Raw genomic sequence first — 27,926 nt, forward strand, 5'->3', positions numbered from 1 at the left:
AATCGTTCAATCGAGAGTATAGTCGACGTCCTTAGCTTCGTTCGACATACCGATGAACTATTAGTCTAGTTAATGAGTTTAAAATTACGTTAGTTGAATATACTATTACCAAAATAATGTGATATGGCTCACGTGATAAAAGTTTAAATAAATTTAATATTGCGTTTATATTATTTTTTTAAGTTAATAAAAAAAGAAAATTCACCGCAATGTTGTATTTTTTTTTTCATTTATCCTTAATTTACCGTTTTTACGTTAACTAACAAAAACAATTTAGGTGCATTTGTTTAAAATTTTTTTTTATAAAGAAATGGACTTCTTAATTAAAATTAACGGGAATCAGTTTTTTGGAGTATTTAGATTATACCGCATTTTTTCAAATTTTACGTACTAACTTGCTAACCTCATTCCTAAACCTGGAGAGAATATTTAAAAGAAGCTATACCACAAAGAAAATGATAAAAACGAAGAAACCATAATTACACCCAGTATTGTTACTAACGATGAAACAATTATAGAAGTACGGAACGTAGAAATTTCCGTACAAAAACTAGAAAACAAAATGAGTCATGGTAAAGATGATATAACCAATGAACTACTCAAATATGGTGGAATAAAAAGATCACAATAATTACAAACTTTAATAAAGAAAATCACGTTTCATCATAAAATACCAAACGAATGGCGTGTTAGCACAACAATTTTACTTTTCAAAAATGGACACAAAAAATGCATCAAACTACCGGGGGATAAAACTACAGGACACGACGCTCAACAACTAAAATTATCACAAATAAAGCGATACATATATTACATTGGCAGAAGAACAACAAGGATACATCTATTTTATCAATATAGAAAAAGCCTTCTAGCCAACTAGATGACGTTATCCATATTTTTCAAGACAGATAAATACCATACGATATTATCAAGATAATTGAAAATATTTATTCAGAAAACAAAGTTCAAGCTAGATTAAATGGCGAACTCACCGAACAAATACCGGTAAACATCAGAATAAGTCAAAGAGATTCTATAAGTCCACTTTGATTTAATACTATATTGGATGAAATAATTAAACAAGTTTTTAAACATCCAGGGTTCAAAATGGGATATAGAGAGGTCAAAATAATATGTTACGCCGACGATGCCGCTCTAGTACCAGGAAATGAAGATAACTTTCAGAGAGTTCTTACCAATTCTTTAAAACAGAAAAACAACTCAACATGAGAATCTCAATCGAGAAAACATCTAAAATTGCAAACTTGAAATCGAGGACAAGATTGTTCAACAAAAATGGCCGGATGCATTAATAATATATTGTCGAACAAACATATAAAAGTGGAAACGAAAAAGCGAATATACAAAACAACTATAAGACCAATAATGACGTATACCATCGAAACAGGACACGAAACATTTAAGACCAAAACAATGCTAGAGTACACAGAAATCAAAATATTCCTCGGAATAGTGGGCAAAATACCAATGTCCGCAGAGAGAATCGTCAAAGTAACGAGGGACAAATCACCATCGGGGCGAAGAAGCACCGACAGACCTCGAAAACGTTGGAGCGACGACCTTCCACAACCAGACAATTAGAACCAAGCAGGGGGATGATCAATGAAACAGGCTTACGCCTAACAAAAAGAAGGGAGAAGAAGAAGAAATTAAAATTATTAATAATGGAGGTATGGTTTCGGGAATGGGAACTTTTTTTTAGTAAATATCCTCCTCTTTTTTCATTACCCAAAAAAATTATTAGTGTACGAGCTGTAACCAAAAAAAGTATTTATTCTTTACCATCTTTAATTGTTTGTAATTTTTGAAATTTTTAATGTGCTAGTCCACTTTTTCCGCACCATGATTTAGACATAATTCCAAATCAACAAAACAAACAATATTTCGGTAATAGTACTCATTAACTAGACTATGTTTGCGAACTGGCAGAGGTAGGCACCGTGGAAAATCCAATATTCGGGTTATTTTGGAATCGTCTCTTCACTGACGTATTGGTATGGGTTTTTTTTATCCAACCAGCCCAGATCGCCCTAAGAACCGTCAAAACAGTTGCCCTCTTACGAGAACTGCATGTGCACATGCGACAAACCATTTAGATAACCTCACAAACTCCTTATTTATTAATTATTAAGTAATAAAATATTGTAATATTTATATCTACATTTGAAATTAAATAAACAAATAAGCCAACCAACGCTCATCCCATGCCCTCGTATGGACTAACTGCACTAAGTTATTCAACTGAATAATTCCAAAGTAACCCTTTAAATAAAAATATTTATGTTATATATGTCGGAAATAAGTCAATATTTAAGGCAGAGCTATATTGGTGACTTTGGAAAAGCAAACAGATTTCTTTTTCTAACATTAAGATAGGGGTTACAATTAAAATTAGCTTGCGAAAGTAGTTAAGGATTGTCAGTTTTAATAAATTCATCTAGGTAAGTCTGGTGAAGTTGAATGAAAAAAATTTCATTTGCAGTTTTGCAATTAAGTGTTCATGTCGCTCGAAAACAAGTCTACTATCCATTGTCACTCCTAAGTATTTACACACATATATTTTTTACCAATTGCACCTTGTTAATTCAACAATACGAATTAATACTTTTTTTTTCTCATCCTTGACACGTAGGAATGATTGCCAAAGACCACTCATATACTCCATCCAAGTTGTTTATGATTGTGCGAAATTTTTATTTACTGCACTCTGAGCTAGGATTCAAGTTGACTAGTAAGAAATGGAACAAATTCTACTGAAGTGGCTTTTACTTGATGAAAATCCATTTAAAATATTTAAATAAGAACAAACGTTGTTCAGATTTTCACATAAATATATTTAAATGACAGCTCTTTCGGCAACGCTAATCAATACATAAACAGCTGTCATTTAAATATATTTATGTGAAAATCTGAACAACGTTTCTTCTTATTTAACTAACTAAATGAACAAAGCTTATCACACAATCAACAAGCTTTCTTCCTTTTGCTTTGTTCCGGCTTGATCTGACTTGGAATGGTTCTGGTAGTGCAGCCAGTATCGATTTTCATTTTTGAACGATTTACGTTTGCTGCGGGTATTTAAATTATTTTAGTCGTTTGACCTTTTATGAAGTAATTATAATATATTTTGATTATTTTTACTATAGCCAACTTATGTATGTAAAATACCTTCTAAAGGCTATTTCACAAAAGTGTAGATTAATAAAATAACTTATATAGTTCCAAAAGACTAATAGACCAATTGGAATCAAATGGGCATTTTTCAATGAAGTTTCCCAGTTGTGAATACGGGAAATTGACTATAAAGCCCTAAAGCTATCATTCAAGGCGTATCCCGCAATATCATTGCTAACTAAATCCTTTAGAACTTATATGAGGGTATGTGAAAGGATTTGTAGCAAAACACAATAAGACATTCAAACTTGAAGATCTTAAGCTAGGTTATGGACTGACACCAGAGAATATGCGTAAAACGGTCCATTATGTTATTATAGAGAGGGAGAAAATGTGGGAACTTGACTACTTGTTCGATCGAAACATATGACTTTTTATAATTTAATTAATTAATTAATTAATTAATTTGCATTTTGGTATAATGTTCAATAATAAATACCTGATGACTATTTTTTTTATACAATCGATGCCGAGCAATGAAAGTGACCTAAATATCCGTTAGATCAGTCAGCCTTTATATCTAACATAATTTCATTACTCTGAAATAGTCCTCGATAATTTTATGCTGGTGATAATTAATAAATTAAAACAGTTAATTCATGTGTACCATATGGTTGCAGTAATGTATATATCCTGCGAAGGAATGTTTAGCAGTTTTGCAGTTTTGGATAAGTAAAGCATTTATACTTGTTGCATATTACATGATCTGATTTTGTTTTGTTAATAAATGTTTTCGAAAAATCGTCGCTGGGCGGGCAAGTTCGTCGCAAGTAGCGCGAATCAGCTTTTTATTTTAAATGCTTTTTAGAGGCGCTCCGCTTATTCTTGTCCTAGAGGGACGCATTGCTTTTCTATCGTGCTCTTGCAGATCACTATGGAACTTTTGCAAAATCGATGTAATTTGTAAAGTGTCCTTCGCATCTCATCGAACATCAAAGTTGCGGCAAACTTGGGTAAATATTAAAATTTGTACTGATAATTGCAATTTAAAATTATATATTTCCAAAATATCACATCTTAAAAGGACGTACCCTGTATATAATTTCAACAATGTTCGAAATAGAGGCTATAGCCTTGGATCTCCTTAGTTTTGTGGTACCCGAATTTTTTTAAATGGAGTAAATGGTTTTCAAAAAACTACTTGTTTTCTGAAAGCATGTAGTACGTGGTAAATGACGTCATCGCGTCTAGATTGAGGGCGATAAATGGTGATTTTCATTTAGATTTTTTCAAATATCGAACAGCGTATGTGACGAAAACCGTAAATACAAAAATTGTAGCCCTTGATACGGCCTATAACACTGTTTGAACGGATTAGCTATTTTTCGTAAGAAGTTTGATTTACGGGTAATAATTTACTCTCTAAAAGAACAATCTTCAAGGTCGTTTAGATTTTTGTCCATAACTATAACACGTTGTATATAATCGAAAAAATGAGTGAAACAAAAGTTATAGCGCCGGGTCTCCCACGTATTACGGTTGTAAAATTTTTCGGATCGGAGAGAATGGTTTTGGTCTAAAAGATGTTGTTGTGGATGCTAAAATAACCAAAAAAAAAATCAAAAATTAAAAAAAATACTTCGCGTTATTTTATTTCTCCAAATTTAAAGAGTCTAAATGCTGGTCCAGACTTCTATTTCTGTTCCAAGTCTGAAGTCGGTAACTGCAAATTTGGAGCACTTATTATGTTTTTTAATATTGCACGAAAAATAGCGAACACCCTGTACAATACTTAAAAACCTTAGCTGTCTATATAGGCTATATTGTCATGTAAAAGAAGCTGACATCTAAAACACAGATTTGAAATTATTGCCAATTTTCATTAATAGTTGGACCCATTTTTCAGTTTTTTTTAATTTGCGGCGCACCCTGTATATTTTTGAAAAATTGTCAGGAATAAAAATTTATGGAGCCGTATAGTCTTCGTCTTTTGCTTCAAGAATTTTTTCGGTCTTGTAAAAGGTTTTTAAAAAATGGTCTTTTTTGTAGAACCTTGCACACGCGATTTTTATTTTTTTAAATACTTCCCGAACCCCCAGTCCACCCATTTTCATTACGTTCCGGGACAGAGCAAAACTGCATATATGTGCCAAATATCAAGTCGATTGCTTCAAATTTGGGACACTTATCGTGTTTCATAGCAATGTCCAAAAAATAGTCGAAAATCAAGAAAAAAAAGATGGATGCCGGCGTCGGATCGAGGCCATTTCCTACAAGCTTATGTACCTCGTGGAGGGTTAAAAAGGAGGCAAATTTCAATTTTGTAGCTCCAATGGTTTGAATGTTATTCAGGAAAAACCAAAAGACGAGAACGGAGAACGGACAAACAATTTTTTTTTTGGCGCTGATTATTTCTGTACCAATAGCGATCCCATACCGTTACCGAAATAAAAAAAATTATACGAGCCATCGAGTATTCAAGTAAATAAAATATATAAATGCGATTGTATTAAAAAGTTATTTTAAAATAATTAACCAAATTTAAAAGTACATATTGCTATTTTCTGAACAAGAAATGTTATTTATTATAAAGAAGTTGTCTTTTTATTTTATATTTATTAGATTTATTTATTACAAATAGTTAATGAAGATATTGTTTGCGCAACCGAAAATCTCATTACTAAGTTTCCAGTTAACTGTGCTGGAATGTTAAAATTGGGGTTCAATTTCCAAAATAACAGGCCAGTCTCTTTAGTACGAAACAAAATGAGACGTCAACGAAACTGATTAACCAATTCCAAGCACCAACTCGTTAGAAATTAAGGCACGATACACTATTATTAATAATTAACAGTTTATCAACATAATTATTAAAAATATTATGGCAAAAGGATCGGCTCAGCGCATTTTCGTATGTTCTTTGGCAAGTTCTTACGTCCTTACCCTGTATTCGGTACAATCGGGGTGACCGCGTATGATGTCTGGGCGACAGGGTAGTTTCCGCCATCAATAAAGGATCCCCCGTATATCGTATTGTCGTAGTTTGGGTTTATCCTGTCTAGGAATACGTTTTGGTAACTCTGCGGACTTGCTCCGATCGTAGACATAAGATGTAGAAGAACTACGGGCAAAACTCGACCTACCGTGGACTCCATCTCGACTACACCTGGAAAAATATAACTCATATTTAAGGTAAAAACTTATGGGTAATTTTAAGTGTTATTATCGTTTTGCCTCGCATGAAAGGTTTCCTAGATACATTTTTATTTATTGTTATGATGGCCGTCCGCCGTTTTTGTCGCCAATAGTAGTTCCTTGATGGCCTCGCTCTGTTTTCGTCGACGCATGTTTTATGATTTATTGCTATAGTAAATCGTTCGCGTCGTTGTGAAATTACAATTTGAAACAAGCCAACGTAGGGCAAAAACTGATGCTTTTTTTCCAAAGAACAGTATATTTGCAATACGAGGTCCTATCGAACCACAGACTAGCGTCACGTTATTTTAAATCAACTATTTTTCTGGTTAATTTGAAGGAGATGGTCTTAAAAGATCTTGGTTGACACCCTACTAACTTGTTTTCGAAATGTCATTTTAATCAAAAAACGTTTCAATGGTTGTGTGTTTGCGCAGTGTTTTAATTTTTGACTTTGGCGTCTAGGATGTTAGCTCAGATAATAAGATGTAAAAAATTGAAAGTAATATCAACAGTCTGCAATTATTTTAAAGGTAATTTGAAAGATTTGTTAATAGTAAAGTTAAAGTTAAAACTGAGAAATAAAAAATATTATCAGGTATGAGTAATAGACCTCATGGAACACCATCTTTGAAAGAATCCTCCATTGGAGGGTGTTAGTAATCATAACTAAAATCTTTAGAATACCCAAGAAATTCAAAAATAAGTTTTATCCATTGCGTACGATGGCAACTTATATTTCACTAGACGTTTCTCGAAAAATAAAAATCTATTGACCTTGTTTTGGTTGCTTCTGAAGTACTATATACTGTGAGACTCTCGCTCCAACAAACTGACACACTACCAACATGCATTTTAATCAAAAAATATATGAATGATTTATCCACAGTTACGCAATTTATGCTTTGAATTTATTAATATAGTATTTTAATTTTTACTTCGGCATCTAGGACAGCAGCTTAGAAAAATAAGATGATCCATAGTAATATCAAGAATATGTAAAATTTTATGCCCGGTTTCATGAGTGTGTTCGGCAACAGCTGATGAGTTTATTTGTATTAGTCGTAAGGCTCTTTCGTGTTCTTTGAGCCTAGTTGATATTTTTCGTCTGGTCTCTCCAATGTCTTCTTTACCGCATATGGATGGAATGCTGTAAACTCCTGGCATCTCAAATGGAATTTTGTCTTTGACGGACCGCAGATGTTGAGAGATTTTTGGGTAAGTGGTAAATCTGGTTTTGACGTTATACTTCTTTAGAACTCTTTATATATGGTCAGTGAAGTTTTAAATGTAAGGAAGGACCACAGTGGCAAGTGTAGGATTGTTTTCGGCCTCATTGCTATTGGAAGGTTGTGGTGAAGTGTATTTTTTGATGGAACGTTTAATATCTTTAATGTGGAAATTATTAGAGAGAAGAACAGAGGTAAGGTGTTTTAATTCTGTTTTCAGTGACTCGGGCTGAGATAGTTTTACGGCTCTGTAAACAAGAGAGTTGATAGCCGATGATCTTTGGGCCGGATGGTGATGTAACCATACATTAAGGTATCGGTCTGTGTGCGTAGGTTTTCTGTAAACACAATAACCCAATGTTAAGTTTTATTTTCTATTGATAAGAATATCTAAGGATGGCAGGTTATTATTAGCTTCCAACTCATTGGTAAAACGTATGTTAGAGTATATCGAGTTTAAATGCCTAAGAAAATTTACTAGTGTTTCTTGACTACGAAGCCAAATACTTTTATTTGATAACACTAAAATTCTTGCATGTAATCAGTTCTTCTACCAACGAAAAATCCGAGAGTCTTTAGAAATCTATAAACAACCTAACAATTGTTAATCTTCCTCGGTGAGTCGGTTTCTACTTGTCACCAATTTGGGAATCAGTCATCCGAGATGGTGTTTATAACCCTCATTAGCCCCCCCCCCCCCATTCAAGCAATATATAAGCAGGTACAGGCGAAACGCCAGCAATTTCAACTAAGCAAAAACCGACGCAGGAGGAATCCAGTAGTTTTGTAAAAAGCAACGTTTTTTGTGTTAATATATTCGTTCCCGCTTCAGTATGGGAAGATGAGTACAGTATCAATAGCTGAAGGACAATTAAACTTTTCTTGCCACTTATTTTTATCATTCTGTTCATCTAAGGATGGAAATTCGATCCAAACATTTTATTTCTTCACGGTATGTGCTATAACGCTGATAATCAGTATCAGTGTCAGTACTCCAAGAAGTTATTATCCACTGAATATTAACTCTGCTAAACTAATATAGGGCACGATAGTCTTACTTACTTACTTAAACAACTTACGATGATAAATAGGCATAAATTCGACCATTGCGTACGGATATCACTAATTCGGTTACTAAGGAGCCTCGCATCTTCGAAAGCAGATACTGAGTGGACGAAGTAGACGCTCACAAGTTGGAGTTTATACTCACATTTTTATGCATATTAAACGGAGTGGCTTCTTTAACTATGTGGGTAAAAAAGTAGCCGCTTAACTTTATGAATATCTCCAAATAATTCTTTGCTCACTTTTCAAATACCATGTATAATCTTCATCAATCTAGGCCTCATCAAGATGAAAGATTTTCTGCTACTCTCTTCTGTATAGTTTGATTTTGTATAGTCGAATGAATTTCCCGGTTTACGCAACATTATTCTGAAATAGCCTATAAGTTAAGATGTTCTTTCTCCCTTTAATTTGAAAAACAATTATTTAAAGGCAGCGTGGGTACAAGTTTCGCAAAGTCACGCACGATACATAAAAAAACGACAATATGCTCACGAATTTTGCAAAATTCAGCAACAATTAAAAAAAGGAGAACGCCGGCGAACAATTACCGTTACATAATTGCATTGCGATAATCACCCGTCGCCAACAATCGCTGGGATTTTTTTCATTGAATTTTAGAACGATGTCATAACGCATCGTCATAATATTGAAAATCCCCAATGTGAGCTTTCCATTGTGGCGCGCTTAAAATTGCTACCGAACAGTGACGAAAACTATCGGTGAAAATTTCTCTGACGTGTAAAACAAACAAAAGAAATAAAATCGAAAGTACGAGCGCAGAGTGAAACGAACAAATACATTGGTCCGAGGAAAAAACGACCACCAATTAGGAAAATGCAGCCTCGCTTCAAATGTTCCCACATTATAATAACGATCCCGTCGATCGCCATTAAATTGCGTTGCACAACACTACGATTTGGATTTTTTAGAGGTTGCAAATCGCTCAGTACTGTCGAAAGTATTTATCGACATATGCACCGTTGGGTTTAATAAAATTACACGTACGGAACACGCGGTATATAATTCTCGACGCGAAATACACTGCTGGACACTCGACACGAATAACCTGCGACGGATTTTAAATCGCTATATATATATATATATATATATATATATATATATATATATATATATATATATATATATATATATATATGAGTGTTCGAAGTGTTTTCGGAGCGCGAGCATTGAAGATGCCAAGTGAGATTTTGGCGAAACGTCTGCAGGATTCCAGTCGGATGCAGGATTCCAGTCGGAGTTCAACGAGCGAACGGATGATATCCCGGAGTATAGTGTCATCATATATATATATATATATATATATATATATATATATATATATATATATATATATATATATATATATATATATATATATATATATATATATATATATATATATATATATATATATATATATATATATATATATATATATATATATATATATATATATATATATATATATATATATATATATATATCTCCGAAAACATCCGATTGCTCCCAAATCCCGGGAATGTCCGAAGTGCCTTGGATCGGTGGGTAATTAGGCATTTTACACACGGTAGGAAAATAGTATTCTGCCGATGAAATATGATCTTGGTCCGACTACTATAACTTTGATTTTCTCAGTTCAATAGGAAAAGCTGTCGAGACATTGCTATCGAGCTGAAATTTTTCAAACAGGTAGATAGTTTATACTACCTATTAAAATTGGATGGGATCTGACAATGCGGGGGTCCATTTTAGGTCCTCTGTTATTTCTTGAGTATAGTTCCAACATTCTAAAATCATAAACTCTCTGTAAAATTCAAGCGTTGGCCGACGATGTCATTGTTTTTATGAAGATCTTTTTGATGCAGAACAAAACATAAATCACGATTTACGAACTTCGAGTAAAATCTCCAAAGGCCATAATCTTAATTCAAAAAACCTACAAAATCTTCATTGTTGCTTTTTGCAAATAAAAATAAGATGAACATATCAAAAATTCTTTAAAGATTTTTATTGATGGCACAGTGTTTAACTTCGTTAGGTCAAAAGTTAAGGAAACCTTTTGCGAATCCCTTCTCTTATCAAATTTTAATTATGTTGATGTTAGAGCTGGGGAATTTTTAACAATGTCTCATTATTGGAGTGCTATGTTTGAGAGGAGTTTATATAACGCCGTAAAATATGATAATTCAATAGCTAATAACTTGGTAAATTCAAATTCTACTACGTTTAAAATTAAATATAAGAAGAATTATGGTGTCTACAGAATTTGCTGTAGAGATATTTCTGTTTTTTTTTCGTTTATATTTTTTTGTCAGTTTTTCTCATGAATTTATTTAACCAGCTAGAACAGGATGTCATCATCAAAATATTGTTTAATTTTGTTGTATACTATTACGCCACGCACTGGTTCAGTAGAATAGACCTAATTTTAAGCATGACTGCGCCAGTCGACGGTACAACTAATTAGTTTCTGTATTGTATGTTTCTAATACCACTATCTGAAATAAAAATCCGTTTATTGTTATTATTATTGTTATTATCATTATTCCAGTTATTATTATTATTATTATTACACAACCAAAGTTCACACTAGCGGATCTGGGTAAAACCGCCTGTCTATGTAACACAGAATCCTCACATAAAGTTACATCGTTAGTTTTAGGGACTACAGTTTTCTCTATGTGATAGTGCTTTTACCTGCCGGATTTGTATGCGAATTCATCAAAAAGTTTTAATGTCAGTTTTAGCATATGTGTAATAAATTCTCTCAGTTCAGCAGATACAAAAATAACGAATGTGTTGCATATTATACTTGTTCTAGTTTTTGGCAACATTTTCGCAAAACAACACAAACAACATTCACTGACATGACCGTCAAAATTCAAAGCGTAGGAAATATCTCCGAAAACATCCCATTGCTCCCAAAATCCCGGAAATGTCCGAATTGGCTGAAAAAGTAACGCTTCCCGCACGCTAGGTCGGTTTAAAATTAGGTATTTTACAGAAGGAAGTAGAAAACCATTATTTATATTTAACTGTAAACTGTCAAGAATCTAAAATCCAAAACAATTGGGTTTTAGATCTTGTTATACTTGTGAAGGCGCTGTTGCACATGTAATAGATGATATTTTTTGAGCCTAAGATGATTCGAAAATTAGTACCTCGGTTTCATTTGATTTTAGGCTTTTGACATTTCAATTTTTCAGTGAAACATCTTAAAAATGTGTATCATCTTTTTTAAATACTAGAAAACCAGAAGTACTTGATGAATCAACATTTTTGGCTGTTAACAGTGGAGTATCCCAGGGTAGTTTTTAGGTCACAATATCATTACAGTTTTGTGATCATTATATTTATGTCGATAACACCCAACTGTACTTTTATTTTTCTCAGGGATGAATTAACGAAGCAAGCAACAGAAATAATTCTGATTTGAATAGATTTTCAGTCACTGAACATATCCTCATACATAATCCTAACAAATGCTCAGTAATGATATTTGGAAATGACAATCAAATTAATAATATTTAAAGCATCTTAAAAATCTCTATAAAGAACTCTATATTGCCTTTTTGTAATAGTTGCAAACATTTTGGACTATAGGCTAAAAATTTAGAGATTTTAGAAATTATCTGACAATAATATAATAACAATATAATAAAAATAAATACTAACAAATTTAGGTAAAGTACCATAGATGTGGTTTGTAAACATCATCACTTCCAGATTCTGTTTTATTTATGATTCAGATGTCCGTATACAGGTAATTTTGTAAGCCTTTCATTTTAACTGCTTTTGTTGGTGTATTCTTTACATGTTATTTATCATAAACAAGAAGTTTCCCTTTATATCAAAATAAATCCTCGACAAGTTTGACATTCAGGAAATATTCGATATATTCAAAATTAGCATTTTTTTTCACCATTTTCTTTTCATGATTGTCCACTTCATTTTATTACAATACAATGGTCGATTTTTGACTTCATTCATGAGAATCAATTTTTCTAAAACAAATTATGAAGTTTTTAAAATATAGCAAAATTTTGTCTATGACGGTACTAAGGCGACTCGCTACAAGCTATATTCGCTGAAGTAAAGTCTAAATACTAAAAAAACCATATTATAGTGATTTTTTTCTAAATAATAAAGCAGAACCCCATTCGGGGTACCAAATCCTTCGCACATCGTGGCGTTATGCATGAAATTACGGTTTAAGATTATCCGTCTTGCATGATCGTTGCATTTATAACTTTCTAGTTTGTTCTTCTCAAAAGAGATAGGTAGTTCACCTACCTATGCCTTAATGTCTAAAATTAGAATTATAGCTCCTTTCTAGCAGTTGTTGGCCAAGTTCCTTCTTGCAAATGGCTTAGTGTTTCTCAATTTGTTGCTGATACACGAATTACTAAAACTACCCCTTTCTAGAAATAATAAAATTATTAATCTCGATGAGAACATCTATATAATAAACTAAGATGCTTAATACATAAATTTTATCAAGGAAAAATCTCGTGATTTATAAAGCATTTGTCAAGTCACTCTTAGCTCATGTTATACTGGTTTGGAGCGAGGCTACAACTGTTGTCTAAACTAAGTAAAAATATTACAATAGTATATATTGCCCATTTTTTTATTTATTTATTTATTATTTCAACGTTCACGTCATCTTACAAGACTACAAAAATAAAAATTAAAAAATCCCAGAACTACAAATCAATTTAACAAAAATTTGTCTTAATTGTATTTTAAAACAATTGAAAAGAACACCGTAGTAATCAATGGTACTGTATTGATCTACAAAGGAGACCAGCCTATTTAAAGGCATACTCTGAGCATGTCGAGTATTACTCAGCACAGGAGACAAAACGTGACTTCAATTCTCTAGAAGGGACATGAAAATGAAAACTGGGCAGAATCAATAGCACCATTTATCATACGAAAGACAAAACATAAATCAAGAAATTTTCTACGCTCCTCGAGAGTCTATATACCTAAGATACTTTAAAAACTTGTTCTGCACAGCTTCAATTCAGTGTTTGTGAATTTCACAAAAAGGAAACCAGATTGTTGACCTATAATCTAAGATAAAACCGACATATGGCAACATACGGTTAGTCCGGCTAATGATATCCTTAAAGTGCAGCTCAGAACATAATGATTTATCCAAAATGATACCCAAATCATTTATTGTTTCAACGCACACTCTTCCATTCAATATGAGCAATCAGCAGGAATTTTAGCTGAAAAAAAACATAAGGCACATTTTGCAGTATTTTATTTTAAATTGGTCATGGTACACCACTCCCTTTGTAGCACTTCACAACCATCAACTGATCGCATACAGCGGCAAATCATCTGAAAACAGTGAAAAATCTGACTCCAAATGATGGACTATATCGTTCGTCAGAAGAAGGAACAGAAGGAATCCCTGAGGCACACCGGATATTACACTATGTTGATAGCTTGATAGCCACGATAGAAACGCACTCCTAATACCAAACTTTTGAAATTTGTTCAGTAATACTCCTTGGTCCAGCAAATAAAAGGATTTGCCGAAGTCAGTGTATATGGACACATCACTATGAAGTTAGTATAAGTAGTATGTCACATTAGAACGGCTATTTACAAACCTATGCTGCTATTCAACAATGATATTACCGAGGACTCCGTTCAGTACTTTACACTCTCTTAGAGTTACTATAAATTGATTCAAAACGTGTTGCAACGAGTTCCGATATTTCCCTACCTCCCTCGGCGTGCGTATCACCAAGAAACATACATTGACCTCCGCGGTGTGCTTAATGCCTCACAAACTTCCACATTCTCTCTTATCTGTTATTCGACACCAGACGCACACAGGGAACAACAAGCATTACTCAGCTCTTTACATTCCCAACGTTGGCAACAAACTCGACGTAATGGCAATCTTTTTAGCGATAACCTTTCTCTTTAACTCTGATGCAAAGCAAACAGGAAGGGAAGACTTTTTAGCTACATATTTTGGTACAAAAATATCCACAGCCAAAAATAATATTCCCTAAAATCTATCAACAATATCATTTAAATTCTATCTATTTCTATTCTATCATTTAAATCTAATAAATAACTGCTTAGACCACGATAATTCGTTTTCTTGAAGTTATATCGGACTTCATTTTCAATATTACTCAAAATTTTCGCGATTCTGTATAACTATCATGCGGTCAAATTCACCCTCGCCCTTCTCAACGTACATTAAGATGGACTGGACTCCACAGGAGTACCACCATAATGCAATCCCTTTGCTCGGCAACACCGAAAATGCGATTCTGACATTTAATTTGTATATAACAAGAAATAATTTATCTTATAATTATCATACTGTCGTTTTTCCTCATTAAATAAACATTAATCAGAAAATATTTGCTTCTCTGTGTATAATTAAACAAAACAAAACAGCCCTGGGGTTCGATACAATCAGTTCTCAGCAAATTGCGACAAATGACGCAACTCCAATCTCAGTTCAATGCACGTTCATTTTGTAAGCCAAATTAAACCATTTGGATATTTGGATTCGGTCAAACTAACTGCAGAATATTCTAGATCATTACGATATACGCAAAGATATGTGAAAATACAAAATCTAATACCCGCAGAAGCTTTTAATAGCTCTTCTGGTACACAAAATCATTTCTTTAATGCTAAACCACAAAATGGAGAGATAGACGTTAGTTTTGATTAGCATATGGGTAAAGTCTACGACAAATATCAGATCGCTCAAAAACTTATAACCAAAGGATCGGAATTATTCGAAGTTGACAGCCTAATTATACTTTTAAGGCAGCTGCAGTGACAAAAAATGTTGCAACTCAAAAAATTAATTAACAAACTAAGAAATGTAGAATGCAGAACTCCCCTGACTACCAAGGACAGCGCCTGATTCTGCTTCGATAATGCATTGTCCCATACGATTAAGTCGTGAGCAATAAAACCAAGAAAACGAGCGTTAAACCTTGTTATCACAAAGACCCATGCGTGCGGTAGGTTTCACTTTCAGCGGCCACTTTCAATGCTAACGCTGCAAATTTAAATAAATCCGTTTCCGATCTAGTTGAGATTATTTATTTCTCAATAACGATTTTCTCGAGTTGGTGGGGTCTAAAAATTCACGCTTTCACGGTACATATGTCACGTGTGATCGAAATTGCCATTAATGGTACAATTTCTACTAGAATTTCTACTTAATTTTTCAACAGCGTAAAAATCGTTTTCAAAAAATGTAATAATATGCTTCAGCCTATAAAATGTAAATCCATTCAAGAAAAATGGAAATGCCTTTTTACAAATTCTACTACTGTGTTTGGTACATGAAAGTAATGTCACAACGGCGTGTTTATATTGTCGTAAATGTTTTTATTTAAATAATTCTACTTTTTCTATTTACTTACTTTCTCCATTTTTTTCAAGTTCCATCAAAATGTCTTTAGTTAAGCAACAGGATTTAAAAGTGCTGTTATGCTTTGCTACAAATCCCTATACTTGCCCAGTGTTACGAGCAATTGCCCAATAAAAAAGGATGAAATGTAAACATTACTAAAATTAAAGATTCATATAAAGACATCCCAGTTTTTTAGCCAATATAAAGAAAAGACGAAAATTTAAAAATTGATAGCAAGAACATCATTTACATTATACAGCTTTGGTACAATTACAATATTTGCTATAATTACAATACAAAAACAGAAACTGACAAGTGGTCTCACAGACAAGTAGTGACTTGCCTTATTAAGCTTTTTATTAATAATTGCTACGAACGCTGATCTGAAAAGATAAGAGTTCCAGCCATATTTAACCCGATGTGAAGAAACTTACTAGGACTAAAACAATTATAATGCATCATACAATGTTGTGAGAGGTTGATCTCAATTTCAGAGTAATTAACTTCTTCAACAAGTCGATGGTCTTTGTATGCAATGTATCCCACGAACTGCTTAATCGATTGAACAAGAACATTGTTGTGAGGATACCAAACACAGGAGCAGTGGTGAAATTGTGTGAAGTTGAGAAATAATAAGAGCACTATTCTGAACGTCTCTGGTTGATCTCTTTATAAATCCCAATATTTGAAGAGACCTGCAGACCCCAAGAGAAACATGAGGAATATAAATTAGTTAATCTTCAAGGATTAATAGGATAGCCATTCATTTTGTATATTTGTTGTCTAGGATTTCTGTTCAAATTTGCCATCACTCGTTAGACGATCCACGTCTAACTGCATTTTGAAACAGCCATATTGCGGATTTTCATATAAAATTTCAAGTCGTCTGCAACAAAGTAGAAAGGAAATAAGAAGTGTTGCCATTGACGTCCACATAAAATAGTAAAGGTCCTGGGTAGGATCCTTGAACCCCTCCAGATATAAGTTCCGTCTCCCGAGATTGAAAGCTTTGGACGGACGCTCTGTGTGTTCTTCCACTTCCACGAATCGCGGTAACCTCGAATCATAGGATCAAGATCTCATAGTTCACTCTATGAAGGGTCATTGAAAAATCAATGTAAAAGGCGTATACGTGAAACCCTTAGCATTTAGCAGATTAAGTTCAGACTAAGCCAACACTGAGTGAGAGCAAATCGAATACTGATACTTGGATAGTTAGTAATTTGAGTCCTGTCTCCCGATTTCAGGATGGAGGTGACCAACTCGAGGAAAGATTTATTTATTTTTACTTCACACGCAATTACAACAGGCAGACGCAGCAACCCAATTACAGAATGGCACAATACAGGCTTATACTATTTAATAAAATCGGGAAAGTGAGCAATAAACTTTTTATCTCTACAATGAAAGCAATATGTTTGTTTTAGATATAGTTAGGCTTAAATTAAACAAATCTTTATCTGTGCCGTAGGAGAGTTAGGAAAATAATTCGACTTAAATAAAAGCAACACGTTTCTTCGAGTTTCAAATTGTATATTTTTAAGTTTTCTTCGTACGAGCAGTGTTGTATCCAATGTTTAAGTTGTTAAAAATATTTTTTTGTAAGATTTCAATTCTGATGATATATTTACTATAAATAGGATTCCAAACTGTGGATGAGCACTCTAGTACAAATTTTATCATGCTAGTATACACCATTATTACCGACTGATGCTCTCATACATTTTTTGACAATAGTTCCGATATAAGCCCCAAAGTTTAACTCAAAGTCTTTTACTTGCTTAACTCGTTTTTGATCTTTATTACCAAACATTAAGTTAATATTTATAAAATCCTTTTTACTTGCAAATAGAATATATTGACATTCATCAACATCAACTGTATGGAAAATTGTGAATAATCTCATTTCAGCGAAGAAAAAAAGAAGCGATGCTGACATTTTCTCGAGTGTAGATAAAAGTGATCAAGATATAATACGGCGTAAAATTTACCAGTTATACGAGGAACAAAGCGTGCCTACGTTAGATATCTTAATTAGGAGGCTTGAAAAAGATGAAACCGGTGTTAAATGTGGCAGAACTACCGTATTCAACACATGGGTTTTAGATTTAGAAAAATTCACAAAAGGCAAGTTTTAATGGAATCTTTTAGAATTAGGAAATGGCGACTGGAATATCTAGAACAAGTTTGGATTTACAGAGAACGACAAAAACCAATTATTTACTTGGTGAACAATTTTAAGTAATTTAAGTAGGTAATAAAAATAATTTGTAATTTAATTTTAGATTTAAACATAAATACATACATAAATAAATAAATATTGTTCAGTATCTTTTCTAACAAAACCCCAAATAATTAAATTCTAAGCAAAGTACGGACCTGTTCGGCCATATTTAATTCTTACAGCTTGCCCGGGTCTTTCCTTGATTCGTATCAGTAAGTAACTTTCTTATATCTATGAACAGACTTTACAATACTAAGCCTATGGAATACGGTTAAGACGACTGTTTCTTTCGTATTAAGATAGAACAAATTTTTATAAATCAAGAAAATAGACTGAACAACGCCTTCTGTCTCATATCAGTCATCGACTCTAATTAGTCAATTAAATCAAACTACCGCCTAGAAATGTATATAGCCCCGATACGTCACAAACGTTGTTCTGTCTTCTAACTAAATTTAAATTTATGCAAAGGTCTAATAGTTTCAAGGCACGATTAATATTTTTTACCCCGTTCAGGGCGCGGTGACCGTAAATACGATACCAGTGACGCCAATTTAAAAATTCTCCGCAGTGATATTTGAATAATTTAATAAATTTAATTTCATTTTAATCGTTACATGGAATTTATTAAAGGTGGTATCGATCTCCAGAGCAAGAAGTTGAATTCTTAGTTAAAACAGTTCCTAATCATTCACTGGGGATGATTTCAGCACATATTTCTTGACTGACGGTGGATGCGGTTACTATGGGGAAGCGTATGTTATATTAATATTTACAACTCCTTCGTCTGATTTAACAGATTTTTATTAGCATTGGATGTGAATTGATTTTGAGCAATTTTCGTCAGTATGGAAGCGTAAAAGTTATGAATGAATACGTATAGGCAACACTTAGAAATTTTTTTCAAATCAAATCAAAGTGACACCTACTTTCGATATAACCGTACCTAATGTATATTCAAAGTTTACATTTGATAGCTTCCAATTAAGTACGTGTAAGTGTAAGATAATCATGGATATTTCTGTGTCGGTATCTGTAATGACAGCAGGGTAGCCAACACTACAGCACTAATGCCTAGTGGCTCCAGAAATAGTCAATGCATATGATTCGCCAGGCATAGCTTCAAGCTACTGTCTCGTCTGTCGGTGTGATATTCAAACCCAATCTGAATTGCTTGTTAAATAATTAACATTAGTTTAAGTAATTTAATTAACCATGTATTGCTTGGTTGCTGTAGTTACCCAACGATTTTTTGTTTCATTCCATTGTTTTATAAATTGTTTCCTGGGGTTTTCTTTATCGGTCCTGTCATGAATATTCCAGTCCTGGAATGGGCATACTCGTTATCATCATAGGTATTGTATAAGATATAAAATTTGTTTAATTATTCCTGAATGTTTCATTCAATGCAATTTGGCAAAATTCACTTTAAAAAGGAAAGTAAAATAAAATTTCGAAATTTGAATTGAAGTTGCTATAATTTCAAAATTCATTAATTCTTAAATTATATTTTATATTCTCAGCAATATTCATTATTTCAAAAAAATAAGTCACTTCTGTATGAAACTTTAATACAATCACATTTAAAGTTTGCTGATACAATATATGGATCATTTCTGGATTCCGTTTACATTGAAAGAGAAAAAAAGTCCAAAATTGTTGGGATGTCTGTATTACAAAATAATCTATCTTCATAAAAAAATAACACATCGTACGGATGTTCACATCATAAACATTTGTTAACTATTACTGTTCATAAAAAAGAATTTTTTAAAAAGTGCTTCTCCTATCAGATTATGTTTATAATTAGTAAATATGAAATTAATGATTATACCCTCATTAAAAAACACATCATTTTAACGATGGTTCACTAATTAACGAAGCATTTTGCTTAAATAAAGAATCATATTCTTTTCTTTTTTCCTGTAGCCCTGTCTTTTTTCTTTTCATTTCCTTACATAAGGTAAACATCAATTCACAAAATTATTTCTTTGTTATAAGTTTAGTTACTTTTAACAGCACTTATTTTGGGAAGGAAGCTGCGTCAAGGTCCATTATTCCCTTTTATAGCTTTATACAACTTGGCATGTACCTACTATAATTTGGAATAATAAACATTATTATTATTATTATTAATATTATTATTATTATTATTAAAACCCTTACAGTCGACTTTCAATGCTCCAGCTTGAGAATATATATAATATTCTCAAGGATTGATAGCAATATTGACTTACTTAATACTAATTCATGTATTTTTCAAAACAAAATTTCTGTATCTCAGTGAGACACTGTATTGTTCTTATTCAGCGTATCCACATCGTTATTTGTCTTTAGGGTTATCGTTTCATTTGCCTTTTCGTATACAGTTCATTTTGTGTTCTTGTACCGAGCTTTGTAAATATTGTTTTGTATTTGTAATGCTATGACTGGTCTGCTCTAAGCAGTCTGCTGAATGATTTTGTTTGTTTTTATAAATAAATACACGCAAAAAATTACCAGGAGGTTAATTAAATATCAGTATTTGATAAATACCTTATAGTATTTCGTCGACACATGCTTGGCAAATATTTAATAATTCCGCGGTTAGAAATTCCAAACGGGCGCTGGGCGTGGCGGCCGGATTCGAATTTCATTTTCACCGTGTTTGTTTGGTTTTTGCTATTTATCTCGTTAAGTTTCTACATAATGACAGCGGCGAGGGGAACGTGGAAGCCCACACGGTCATAATTAATGTTTAATCGAGTCAATTTCCAATTGCGAGTGTTCTACGTATGGTTCGCGATCTATGAAAGCCTCCCTAACCCAAATGGTTTGTTAAAAGTTGTTGACACCGTCATTTGACAATTGCTCCGATTAATAATAATAATATAATATAACATAATATAATATAACATAATAACTGTAATTATACCAACTAATATAAGCTAAAAAAACTGAGAGTACCGTGATGAAGGTAAAGCAAACAATAGTTACCCGCAATACACAGAAGCAGTACAATAATTAGAGAGAAGAAAAATAAGACACTGAACAAAACTAACTAAAATACACCTTTCAAAAATGAACACTTAGTTGATTTCGGTGGTAGGTTACAACACTTTTAAAAAGTAGTGTAGTACAGCTGATTAAGTAATTCAGAAGATTTAGATCAAAATGAATAACTTTTCCATGTATATTGTTATAACAAAATCCCGCTCAATACATTCATAGCTGGATTCACCGGACGGACAAAAACAACATGTGTTTAAAACAACCAGATTCATTAGAAGAAGCCATTGCTTATGTTTCTGAATTTGAAAATTTCGAATACCTCTACGGCACTCTAAGCAACACGACAAAACAATTCCAAATGCCTAATTTTCACCAAAACCACTCAAAACAATTCCAAATACCCAACTTCTAACAAGACAATGCAAAACAATTCCAAACACCAAAGCTTCAACAATTCAACACGAAACAATATTTTCAACCATTTCAACAATTCCAAAATCAGCCGAATCTAAGTAGATTTCAGCCTGGAACAAATCCCAACACAAATTTCTTGCCAAATAATTTTAACAATGTTTCAAATCGAAACCAATATCAAAATCAATACCAAAATCCACAGTTTCCACGTCAACCAATAAATATTCAACCGAGCCAAATACCTCAAAGACGATTTTCAACAAATCGGGAAGTTTTCGGACCCCCACGAAATAAATGTCTTCCAACCCAATCAAATATCACCCAACCAACTTTCTAAACCGACACCAATGTCTCAAGACAAACAAATAATTCATTTACAAGACGACCGGTAAGACAAAATTATTTCACAAACAACAATCAGCCCCCGAATCTTATAGCGGAAGAATTATTTAAACAAGAATGCGATGAAAACTTTGATTATTCTGTTAATCAAAATGAGTATAACGATTACAACGAATTTGAGGAAAACTAAGAACAAAATGAGTATGAAGATACATTACATATCGAACAAAACGTCAAACAACCAACCCTAGTAGAGATTAATATTTCTCCTAACAACGCTTTACCGTATATCCAAATACGTAAACCAAATATTAAACTACCAACAGACACGGGTAGTTCACGATCGACATTACGCCCAACTATCACTAAAAAATATTTTCCAAATTGCATTTATCATAAAAATAAGGAACATCTGTAGCAAGTCAAAATACCAGATTTCAAGCAAGCATACTGAATTTAACATGGATTATCGAATAGAGTTTATCGATAGTTGTCAAATATCAAACTAAATTCAAATAATAGCCCATTAATTAGCTGAGTTTTGGGTAGTTTATTACACAGGATGGCTGGTTCATGAACATATAAACATTTTAGAGGACATGTTAATATATACAAATGTAAATAATTTTTGAGATATTCTAATTTTTCTATAGAAATACGACCATTTTCTACTTTCTCTCATTCGATTACATACTAGGAGACATTCTCTATAAAAAAAAATTACATTAAATAGTAAATAAAACTTCAATTTGCAGAAAAAACCTTCGAACAGTTTGTGGAATTTTCGTTTTGTCAGATCAACCTAAAAGTTATAACAACTTCTTAATTTTGTATTTTTTTGTACAAATTTTTAATTTAATTTAATGCTATGAATTTATAACCCGATTACATGATGATTTATTATTTGCGATTGTACTTAAATAACTAATTGTATCTGCAGCTGTATCACTTTTTTTTTCATTTCAACATAATTATTTTGCCAGAATTAGTGTTTTTACAAATAACTGCGGAACTACCATACCTTAGTTTTTTTATTAACTTATCGCTGTTCTTGAAGTTGAATCTGATTAACGAATATCCAATGTACGTGATAACAATTCGCTCAGATAGATTTTTTTGAAATTAACTAATAACTTAATAACACTTTAAATTGCAGAAGGTTAAATAAATTTGAAATTTTGTGCGGAAACAAAAACGGAATAAGCTACAGAGTTATAGTTAAAATGAGAAACTAACTAAACTGACCAATTGTTCACACAAACTCCTTATTAGGAATACGGTTAAATTTTAGGTTAGGCAATTTATACTGTAATAATAATAATAATAATAATAATAATAATAATAATAATAATAAATGACTTTTATTTTAGATAATAGCATAACAAACATACAATACAGACACCAATTGGTTGTATCGTCAACTGGCGCATTCTAGCTTAAAATAAGCTACTCCAAAGAACCAGTGCGTGCCACAATTTTTTAAAGCAGGATTATAACAAATGCATAAGAAAAACTGAAAAAAAAAACAGAAAAAATATCTGCAACAAATTCTGTAGATGCAGTAATTCAATTTAAATTTACCAGGTTATTAGGTATTGAATTATAATATTTTACGACGTTATAGGAAAAACTCCTCCGAAACATGGCACTCCGATGATGAAGCATTGTTAAAAATTCCAACCAATCTGTTCATAAAAATTGGAAATATGATCATATTTTCTTAAGCCATACACGAAGCGCACACATGGGTTTTAATTTTTTTGAATTGTATACTCACTTTTAATATCTAAAGAAAAACCATATACAAAATTTGATAAAACGACCTTTTTCTTAACTTTTCACCTAAAATTTGTGTATTACTGTATAATATTTTTAATGCCGTATATGTCCTTTGATATCTTAACTTGCTATCTAAACAAATGCCCAAGTTCTTAGCATTGTTGAAGGAGTTAAGCACTGTGCAATTAACATATTTAAATCATTTTTTATGCTATTCATCTTTACAAAGTTCGTAAATCGTGATCTACGTTTTGTTCTAACGGCAAAAGATCATCATCATCAAAACAATAATAGATAGATAGATAGATAGATAGATAGATTATTTATTCACAAAACCACGTGATACAATGGATGTTTCATCAATAAATACAAATAATAAATTACAAGTTTCATTGTAAAAACAATGTATATCATAATCTTAAGTAATGTATAGAACGAATACGAGTATATATTTATATAACAAACATGACAAACAAGTTAATGTAATTTAAAATAAAAGAGAGTATACATTAGAAAAATCTCGGTAAACTTTTGACGTTATTTACGATGCTCTCAGGTACGCTTCAAATTCTTTCAGGCTGTAGAAAGCATGGGCCGTCAGGAGCCTCTTGATGTGTTTTTTAAATTGATTTATAGATAAATTTTTTAAGCTTGGAGACAGCAAATTATAATAATATGGTCCCGCGTAACTTAGTGATTTTTTATAAAACATATGGTTGAGTTTTGGCTTCAGCAGATGTTCTCTATTGCGAGTATTGTAACTGTGGATATCAGTATGCTTCCTATGTGAATATTTATTTTTATGTGTGATCAAAAGTATTTTAAATAGGTATATACAAGGCATTGTTAATATTTTGAGCTGTTGAAATGTCTCTTTGCATGATTGCCTCGGAGGAAGTTTAAAAATCAGCCTAAGTATTCTTTTTTGCTGTATAAACACTCTCTCAGCATCATTCGCTTGTCCCCAGTTGACAATATTGTGTGAAATGGAAGAGTAAGCTGACGCGTAGTAAAAAGCTATTAGTGCCTTCTCAAGAAATGAATCTCTAATTGTTAATATTTCGAAAAAGGTTTTATTTAGTTTATTGCAGACATTGTCAATGTCCCGGTCCCATCTCAAGGAGCTATCAATATAAGAACCAAGAAACTTCGTGGTCTGATTTATTTCCAATGGCGAACCAGCAAAACTGATCGATAAGCCAGCTAAAGGTTTAATGTACTGACCAGTAAACTCAACCACGACTGTCTTTTCCACATTCACGATCAAATGATTTTGCCTACAGAAGTTATTAAACTGTGAGACAACAAGAGATACATCATCCATCAGCACTTCTGCATCTCTTCCAAAGACAAAGCCGGATGTATCGTCCGCGTACATAAAGACACGACAGACTGTTGAGAAATTCCGGCAAATCGTTCACATATAAAAGAAACAATAATGGACCCAAAGTTCCCCCCCGAGGCGTGCCCAGGCTGACGCTATAAAGGTCTGAGTACGTTCCATTTACTTTGACACTTATTTTCCTATGGTTTATATACGATATGATCCAATCATTGATAGGCCCCTTGATGCCCAAGCATTCCAGCTTCTTTGCCATTATACTGAAGTTTAAGGAGTCAAAGGCGCGCGATAGATCGAAAAAAACTCCGATTACTGTCTCTCCGATATCTAGTTTATCATAAATATGCTCGACAAGTTCATCTGACCCCGTTTCCGTAGTGTGACCAGCTCGGAAACAATGTTGCACATTTGTTATTATACCTTCTTGCTCTAAGAAATGTGTCATTCGATTGTACATGGCTTTCTCTAGGACTTTGGAGAAACAACTTGCGATTGTTATAGGTCTGTAATTCTTTATGTCTGTTGAATCCCCTTTCTTAAACACAGGAATCATTTTAGAATTTTTTAGCGCCGAGGGGAATTGCCCTAATAAAACAGAGGAATTAATAATCATAGTTAAATATGGGGCCAGGACATCGCTACATGCTTTAATAAGTCGTACAGGTATTTCGTCAATTCCCAAAGATTGTTTGTTTTTTAATGAGTGAATTAAGGACACTACTTCTCCCACGGTATACGGCATGAAAAACATACTCTTCTCCCTGATGGGTGGAAAAGTGCCGGTATCGTTTTTACTGAATATAGAATTAACTTTCAATTGTACATGAGTGGCAAAAAAATGTCCGAACTCGTTTCCTATTATTTTATCGTCAGTGGCAATGGCATTTCTGACACGGATTTTTAGACGATTTTTAATATTTTTTTACCCAACTTATCGTTAACTAGTTCCCACAATTTTTTATTTTTATTGTCAGAAAGATTTATTAAACCAGAAAAAAAGGCCTTCTTTTCTTCGGCAATCTGTTTGCTTACTAGATTTTTTAGCATTTTATAGTTTTTGTGTACCGTTACATTATTAGAATTTTTTCCACTCCAGTTTAAGTCTTTCAATTTACTAAAGTCACTTTTAAGTTTTTCTGAAAATGGTATAGAAGTTTTATGTTTCGTGTTTTTATTCGGAAATTTTCTCTTGGGTCGTGATACTTCAAAACATCATATCAGATAGTCCCAAAAAACATCAAATAGCTTATCAATATTCGTACACCCTGTAAGAAATAAGGTTTCCTTTGAATAAATTTTTGTATCGTCGGAAAACGCTTGACTTTTACAGAACGTTAATGATTTTAGAATTTTAGAAGTATACACAATAAAAAACAGAAGACCTAAAATAGACCTCTATGGTATCCCTTACAGCATAATAGAGCGTTTTAAACTGGCAACAACCGATATTTATTTCAGAACCAACCAAGCGGCTGTTAATTTCTACTATAAACAACAATTTCATATAATTCTATACTTCGGCGATTACAGTCTGCTTTAGTTTTCGTAAGCGTACAGTTTACAATCGAAAATTATGAACATTATACGGCTAATTAGGCGAAAGTCTGAAGATCTAAGTCATCGCTTCTCGTTCAATTGAGCATGACGAATAGGCGCCGAATTTATTAAGACTTTGAAAACATTCAAATTTGCCAATTATTATAGTCACGGTTTTCTCGTAAGGCGTGTTTAAGCGTCTGAAATAGGATCGCATGTTACGTTGCTCAACCGCAGTATCGAATTAGTGAATTCTCTCGTGCCATTATATGTTGACTTTGCATGATTGCGTTGTAAAGAATTACCAACTGCAGACATTCCAATACGGCGTGATCTAAGGTTACGTTAAAGTTTAAAGAACTCGGAAGTGCAGTTATATTTAAAAACGCATGAATTCTGTTGACTTCAAATAATCCAGTTCTCGCCTTTGATCTGGATTCTGGAGAAAATATAAGATAATTAAGTGGCAAATAATTTACACATTATACCACGAAATATTTACAATACAAAGGAAAGACTTCATCTTTATTAAGGTTTTATCCAACCACTTGTTGAAAACATAACCTCACAACTTTCAATCGCCGTAATTTAAGGTAGGAATGCGATGAATCAACAAAAAATAAAAATGCTACAAAACTATAGAAATACTAATAGTCAAAAATGCTTAAAATATTCACACAAAACAGCATGGAAGCGAAATACAAACTTTAGCACGACACCAAGTTTTCACTTGTAATAATACTCAAATAACTAAAATACCCAAAAGTTTAAATTAAGTTCTGTGAAAAAGTTAGGCAATTTTGAATGTCTTATACGTAACTGATAGATAGCTAATAATATTACTAAGTGGATTATTTACAATACTAATTAGCCTATATTTTGATAAAACTAAATCGCCACTATTCACTGAGCTACATCTTTACAGGCTTGGATGGTTTTTTGTGTGATGACCCTGTTACTGTCCGTTGATTTAATTACGCAAGCACATGCACAAATGTAAATAATGGGAATCGGAGTACCACCATTATCTCACAAAATTTCTTGGGAAATTGCAAATCATGAGTTTGTGCACGGGGTGTGCGAAAACCTGGGGTAAATGACTTGTCTGGCCTCCTTCGAAATATAAGGTCGTTGTTTATACTGTATTATTGATACAAAAGAGAGCAAAATCAAGTTAAAACTGGTTGTAGAAGTACAGTAACGAAAATTACATCTATGTGTATGATTTATGCTCTAATGTTGTGTCTATGCATA

At 32.8% G+C, this 27,926-nt stretch overlaps 1 protein-coding gene across 1 annotated transcript in view; it reads right to left on the reverse strand.

The window, feature by feature from the left end:
* LOC132702208 (peroxidase-like) overlaps window positions 1-27,926 on the reverse strand; it is a 70,132-nt gene that overhangs the window by 21,546 nt on the left and 20,660 nt on the right. The window contains exon 2 of the mRNA XM_060670710.1: window positions 6,079-6,301. Coding sequence (XP_060526693.1) covers window positions 6,079-6,290 — 212 coding nt within the window. The 5' untranslated portion in view covers window positions 6,291-6,301. The remainder of the gene's footprint in view (window positions 1-6,078; window positions 6,302-27,926) is intronic.

The sequence above is a fragment of the Cylas formicarius genome, unplaced genomic scaffold (genome assembly GCF_029955315.1).
Source record: "Cylas formicarius isolate icCylForm1 unplaced genomic scaffold, icCylForm1.1 PGA_scaffold_5__7_contigs__length_24384050, whole genome shotgun sequence".
NCBI classification, from domain to species: domain Eukaryota; kingdom Metazoa; phylum Arthropoda; class Insecta; order Coleoptera; family Brentidae; genus Cylas; species Cylas formicarius.